The 7,098-nt window shown below is 51.8% G+C and overlaps 1 protein-coding gene across 1 annotated transcript; it reads right to left on the reverse strand.

Annotated features, from left to right (window-relative positions):
* Positions 1 to 2,948: 2,948 nt before the first annotated feature.
* EAH_00034950 (hypothetical protein, conserved) lies at positions 2,949 to 5,920 on the reverse strand (the record flags this gene model as incomplete). Its single annotated transcript, XM_013395780.1, has 2 exons — positions 2,949 to 3,121; positions 3,262 to 5,920. The coding sequence occupies 2 exons, from the start codon at positions 5,918 to 5,920 to the stop codon at positions 2,949 to 2,951; spliced, it is 2,832 nt and encodes a 943-aa protein (XP_013251234.1).
* Between the last annotated feature and the right edge of the window lie 1,178 nt (positions 5,921 to 7,098).

Raw genomic sequence — 7,098 nt, forward strand, 5'->3', positions numbered from 1 at the left:
GTGAACGGCCCCCGCAAACGTGTTTGATGACTCCCGTGATACTCACGTGACTGCTGTTCTTGCGAAGCTCAAAAACAGAAGACGGGTAAAAACACTGCAGCAGAAATGCCGAACCCTTGTGGTACGAAACAAAGAGTGGACTCCGCCGATTATACTCCCCAGCTTCGTTTCGTACAGAGATTTTGCGCGGAATGCACAATCGTGCCTTCAAAAAGGGGGAGCCTACAGAATAGTGGCAAGGGCGGCCAGTTCCTCTGAATGGCCCTGGTAGTGCCGTTGAGCTAAGGATTATGCTGATGTAGGCAATTTATATTGCAAATTTTTTGAAGCGCACCAGTTGAATCCATGCATCATTCGAAAACCCTGACTGCTGCAAATTCGTGCATTTTGTAAACGGAGTTGGATGGGGATATGGGACGAACTGCATAGTGGATTTATCACCAGTACGAGGCTGCGAAAGCATTTACGTTGTTGTATGTAAGATCAGCAAGTATGTCCACTTCATTCCCTTCAAGTTCAGTTACAGCAGAAGGAGTGACTTAGTCACTTCTGGAAATCTCATAGACTCTACTAAACCTTTGCTACTGCCAGGTGCCTGGTGTTTGCTAATGTTTCTGCCACAACTTCACGAGGCATCTCAACACCCATACTAACAATAAAATGCCCATTACGAACCACCCGCTGGGTAACGGCTGAACGCTAATAGCAAACCATAAGTTGGAGCGGTATGTATATGCTGGGTGAACCGTAACTGGGAGAAGTATATATGTGCTGCTCTTTGTACAGCATATCCCGTGAAGGCGGATTAGATCCCTTTTTGAGATACTGCACATCTTCCCTCAATGGCTGGGTTGAGATCCAGGTAGGCAAGCATCCCCATGCTGCCATTCGATGCATTCGAAACCGTTGAACAGCTTCTTGAGTTTCAGTAGCCAACACGAAGACAAATATCGATTCATCCACATCCACGAATCTTTGACGGACCGTGCTACACCGCCTGCCTCGATAGACCATTTAGGTCACACGATGCCTCGGTGAAGGCGGTTTCTTCCCGCCTTTTCTGCAAGGCAACCAAATAAAAACTGGCGCCATCTCCTCTCCCCTGAAGGGCTTCGCTACGCCGCCTGTCTGCCTTCTGTTGGCTGAGGAGCCCCAATCAATACTAAAAAGCCCAAGATTACCCCGAATACTAGTTGATATAGCTGCCCCAATGGGTGCTACGCTCGTATGCAGTCAGCTAGTTAGTTCCCAGTGGGAAGCCAGTTTATAGCGGTTGCCCTTCTACTAACATGACAGACGCCATACAAAGTCAGGCCCCCAAAGTGCCGACACGTCACCGCACCTCAGCATGTGCATGTTTGTATAGAAGTGTGCTGAGGTTGTGGACCGGCAAGCCTCGATAATGACTATTCTATTTAACGTTCGAAACTGAGCATTGTAGGGGCTACCCGAAGCTCTCACATGATTGGTGCGACGGACATCTCGACATATGGCGCAACCAGCGAGTTGTTTTCGATGGGAAACACCAACAAAACGCCCTGTTGGTAGTCTACCTGAACAGAGGAGGCGGCTCGTAGGGGCGGCTCTTGGAAGTATACCTTCAGGGCCGTCCATTTACTCATCTGTCACTACAATTCGCACAGAAAGTGCGTTATCTAGCATTTACAAGCACTAAAACTCCGTCAGGCACTCAGCACGAAAGCTCACTAGCAGGCAGCTCGAGATGCGCAAGAGAGGCCGACATATTCGCATGCAGACGTACGATTTGCCTGCGCTCCAAACATCATGCGCCTTTAAGCTTTACTGTCCGCGGTGCTGGGCAAACACGCAAATGCTCCCCACAGACTGCCAGAGTTTCCAGCGGGCATATCACCTTCGTACAACTCGTACACGTATTAAGGTAAGGCTCCTCTCTCGGAGACTGCCTTCAAATGCCAAAGGCAGGCGCGTATATATATATATATATATATATATATATATATATATATATATACGTGCCAGATATTGGTCCCCTAAGCGACGTAGCTGACTCTATAGCAACAAGCTGTCCTCTACAAGTTGCCAGCTGCAACATGGTAAACCGCCTCCCCATGATAAAGTAGTTACCTAAAGAAAGGTTATTGTAAGGGACCTCAGAGCGAATGAGGCTCCAACTCTTGAACACTGGAGTAGCATGCACAGATAAAAAGAACCGTGTGCATATTCAGCAACAGGAGGAGCCATCCTCTACTCCGCAAATGAGGCTTTCTTTTGCTGCTGCGCCTCCCCAGATGTTCGTTGCACTGACGAGAGCAGTAATACTTCAAAATTTCTTGCACCAACTCGCCCCTCTACGTATATAAGTGCGTGTTGGGCTTCTATTGATGACAACGAGATTGGCTGGTAGAAAGGGCAAGGACACAAAGCCGCACATCACGAGCGTCTCCTGTAAGTGAGTAAGAACTAAGGGCTATTGTTGTAATGCTGACGCTACCGGAGACGTCTCCTTTTGTCCTGATGCAGCGGCATGTCCTCTTGCTGCCAGCAACCGGTGTTTGCTGGCATTAGGAGGTCTTTATGTTTCTCTGTGTGCATTTTGTGTGGAGAAGAAGATATATCCGCTCACCCCTAACTGCGTCTATCTATGTAGAGGCCCCCACACTCCTGCTATATTCTCTTCCCTCCTACTTCTCTATTCCCTTTTACTAGAGTTTCCAATAGAGTTTCCAAAGTGTAGAAAAAAAGATATAAAGATAAATTAGCTGCTTCGGGAGGCATATTTTCAGTGCGGGGGAATCCGCTCTGCAGATAACGGCCCAGAGCAACAGCGAGAAGAGTAGCAGCAGCAGTGGCAACTGCTGCTGCTGCTTCTGCTTCTGCTTCTGCTGCTGATGCTGCCTAGTTGTTGACACTATGGAATTCTTTCGCATGAAGACAAAAGCCTCTAGAATCGCCGTCTTGTCCTGCGATTAAAAGAGCAGGCCCTCTTCTGTATGAGAGGAGAGGTTGAAACCTGTCTGCTTTGCTCTGGTAAAAAAGGGAGATGCTGGCGCTTCCTGTTGCTGCTGTTGCTGCTGCCTTTTTGCTGCTGCAGCAAATGCAGCAGCAGACGTCCCACCGACAAGAGCGCCTCCTTGTTCTCCTGTGTGCTCGACCACCGCAGCAGCAGAAGCATCAGCAGCAGCTGAAAGAAGGCCTCCTGCTGCTGCAAATGCTGCAGGTAACATTCTCGATGTATGTACACAAGATCTGGCGGCAGCACACGCTGCAGCGTTAACTCACTGCGCACAGCAAGAGCAGCAGATCCCTCCTCCAACGCCAAGTGTTCTTGCTGCTGCGGTGCTGCTGCCGCCGTTGCTGCCGCTGCTGCACTTGCGTCAGTAACTGCTGCTGCGGAAGCAGTAGCCGCAGCTGCTGTACGTTGCTGCTGCTGCTTGGGGGCAGGGAGCTGCTGCCGCAGCAGCGCCAACATTTCTTGCTGCAGGGGCTCGAGTTCCCCGTCAGCCATCTCCATGCTTACGAGGCTTCTGTAGGCTGCTTCTGCTGCTGCTGCATCGCCTGCGCTAGCTGCGCGGCCCTCTGCAGCAGCAGCAGCTGCTGCCGCAGCTGCAGAAGCAGGATATCCACCTTCAGATTGCTGCACCAATGCTGCTGATTCTAATTCCACTGCAACAGATAAGACAGCGGGCTGCGCCCCAATACACGCGCTCAGCTTTGCGTACTTTGGTTGCTGCTTTTGCTGCTGCTTTGCTGCTGAGTCGTCCTTCTGCTGCTGCTGCTGCTGCTGCTGCTGTCTGCTGCTGCTGTCACAAAATCTGTCAGCAGGTTGCATTTCTGCCAGACGGAATAACGGAGTACTCGAAATTGCTGCTGCTGCTTCGGCGAGTCCCAGCAACAGCACTTCCTGTTTCTGTTCTGTTGCTCTCTCAACCTGCATGCTGCTGCTGCTGCTGCTGCTACTTTGGCTGCTGTTGCTGCTGCTGCTGCTGTTGACTCCAACTGACGCTGCCGAGCGCACTGCCGGAGCAATGGCTGCCACGATAGCACCAGCCAGCAGTTCTTGCTGCTGCTGCTGCTGCTGCTTAAGCACGACAGCAACTGCTTCCCGCAGGTAATACTGCTGCTGCTGCTCGTCTAGGCTGAGCCCAAAGGAGCAGCAGCACAAGAAGCACTGTCTCATTCTCTGGGCCTCTTGCATGAGGACCCGAGGGGGACCGACAGCCGCTGCTGCTGCTGCTGCTGCTGCTGCTGCTCCCGCTGCTGCTGCTGCGCACTGACGCACTGCATGCAGCACACGCTCATACTCCTCGGCGGGTGCGGCGTCCCTTGCACGGTCTTCAAAGGAGGGGGCAGCAGCAGCAACTGCTGCTGCTGCTTTCTTAGCAGGTAGAGCAGCAGCTAGCTGCAGCAGAGCAGCTGCCCATTGCTTTGGAGAGGCAGAGATCTTGTGCATACACCTCAACGCAGCGTCATCTTTAATGTCTTCTGCAGCAGCCAGGCTATCTCCGCATAAAGAGGGGCCCCCTGGGGGGCCCCCTGTTGACGTAAAGCTGGAGCTGCTGAAGTCTGCTGCTGCGAAGCACCACTGCCACAGCTTCGTTTCGCGCTGCTGCAGCTGCTGCACTGTCTCTGCCGTCACAGCCGCTAGGCCAGCGGCTTGCTGCTGTTGCTGCTGCTGCTGCGGTTCTTCTTTTGCTGCTGCTGCTGCTCCTGAGCTTCCGGCTTCTGCGCCGGCAGCTTCTGAAGGCCCCGACGCTGTGAGGGAGGACTGGGCAGCAGCAGCAGGATCAGCAGCAGCAGCAGCATCTGCTTGCCCCGTTTCAAGTGCAAACTGTGCAGCAACAAACGGAGGCAGCCAAGAAGGAAATCGTGAGACGCCTATGGGGGCCCCTGCAGGTGTATCCCCAGAGGTAGCTGAGGGCCCCTGTAGCTCTTGCTGTCTTAGCTCTGCTCTCCCTAGAGACAGAAGAACGTGTGCTGCTGCTGTCATTTGCTGATGCAACGCCAAAGACGAATCTGCTGCTGCTGCTGCAGCAGCCTCAGCATCTGCTGCTGCTGCTGCTGCTGCTGCACCCTCCTCCAAAGGGCGGCTTGCTGCTGCAATCCAGCTAGCTACTGAAGGCCACGGCTGCCACGATGGTGCTCCTGCTGCTGTTGCTGCTGCTGCACGGGCGGAAGCCAGAGACTGTCTCCCCCCCCCGCCTTGGTGCTGCTGTTGCTGCTGCTGCTGCATGCGCTTCCGCATGTGCCGCTCTAAATGCAGCAGTTTTGCAGCCGAGGAAGAGAAGCGGAGAGAGCAGCAGAAGCAGATGAAGGGCTTCCCTGCATGCATCTGATGCAGCAGCGAGGGAGAAGGAGGGGCTGCTAGCAGCTGCGCATAGATTAGGCGGTTGCCAATCACCTGCTGCTGCTGCCGCTGCTGCTGCCGCTGCCGCAGGCGAGCTAGCAGCGAGATCAGCAGCACAACAGAAAGAGGGGAGAGCTTGGAGACATGTGCTGTATACGTTAGATGCCGGTTGATGTCCCTTGTCTTTACTACCGTGGCTAGCTGCTGCTGGTCGGTAGCTAGCTGCTGCCTGTCTATAGCTAGCTGCTGCGGGTCCCTCTGAAACAAACGCCGCAAAGCATCAGGAAGAAGAGAAGGAGACAGCTTAACAAGGGGAGCGGAAGCTGCAGGGTTTATGTCCAGAGAAGGAGACTGCAGCTTGTTGCTGGTGCTCCTGCTTGCTGCTCCGCTTGCTGCTGCAGGCTGCTTGCTGCTCTTCTGTGCTGCAGCACCAGCGTTCTGCTGCAGCAACGGTAAGAACCGACACAGAGAAGATGGAGGCGGCAGAGATAGAAGCACCAAGGGGTCTTCTGTCTCTGCTGCTGCTGCTGCAAAGGGGCCCCCTTCCCCAAGGGGCTGGGGGCCCCCCTGCCCATCTAAGGCGGGCGGAGGCATCTTTAAGATAAAGCAGAAGCAGCAAACGAATAAGGCGTTACTTAAAGGGGCAGAGAGGGGCCTCTAGGCCCCCCCCTCTTGCCCCTAAACGAAAGTAAACAACAGAAGAAAAGAAATGATGGAAGATAAGGCAGCAAACGAACAACAAGCGGCACTTCTGCAGATTCAAAGAAGAAAGAAAAATAAAAAGATATCTTTGTGATATATATGATTACAGTTATTGGAGAAATGCAGCCTAACGTGCCTTCATGCATGCGTGCATGCATGCGTTTTGGGGCTGGCAGGTCCTTTACAAGCCGACAGATCTTTCTTTAATTTGTGATATTCATTTAGTTGAAGTATTTACTTTTTTTGAACTTTTCTTAGAGCCCCGTATAAATTTACACTGAGACGGCGCATGCATCGTTAGAGGCTGAGCTGCCTGTACACCCCGGCGTCTCGCTCTCGTTTCCAAATAACAGGATAACTCCTCTTCTTCTTCTTTGTTGCTAAAACCCTTTATTTTATTTTATTTTTTTGTGTACAATATAAAATGACAGACTCAGCAACTCGCGCGTTGGTCTCTCAGCTTCCTCTCTGCTCTGTTAATGCAGGGCCAAGGAGCCCTGAGTGGAAGGAGAGGCTGAAGGAAGAGTATATAGCTTTAATTAACTACTTAACTCTCGCCAAAGAAAACGACAAAGAGTGGTTTAAAATAGAAGCCAACGATGAGGGAACACAGTGAGTGTGACAGAGGGGGGAGACACTGCTTGCTGCTGCAGCATTATTGCTGCTGCAGCATTATTGCTGCTGCAGCATTATTGCTGCTGCAGCATTATATTGGAGTGTACAGACACCTCAGAAAGCTCTTCTGGTGTAGCATATGCAGCAACTGCTTTACAGCACATTTGTACTATTATATGAATGCGACAGCCTTCTCCATACCTGCCGCTGTCTCCTCTTTCTATGCTTGTCTCGCCAGCAGCACCTTTTTTTGTTATTGACGTATCTTCTGTTTATTTTGTCTTTGTTTTATTTTGTTTCTTTCTGCTTGCAACAGGTGGAAGGGCCGGTGTTGGTGCATGCACGAGATGGTGAAGTATGAATTCGAGTTGGCGTTTGATGTAAGGCAACAGTGGAGGTTTGCGGCCTCTCTCTCTCTCTCTATATAGACATATATATATATATATATATATATA

This window comes from Eimeria acervulina, genomic scaffold, assembly GCF_000499425.1.
Source record: "Eimeria acervulina Houghton genomic scaffold, Eah_scaff363, whole genome shotgun sequence".
Taxonomy (NCBI): domain Eukaryota; phylum Apicomplexa; class Conoidasida; order Eucoccidiorida; family Eimeriidae; genus Eimeria; species Eimeria acervulina.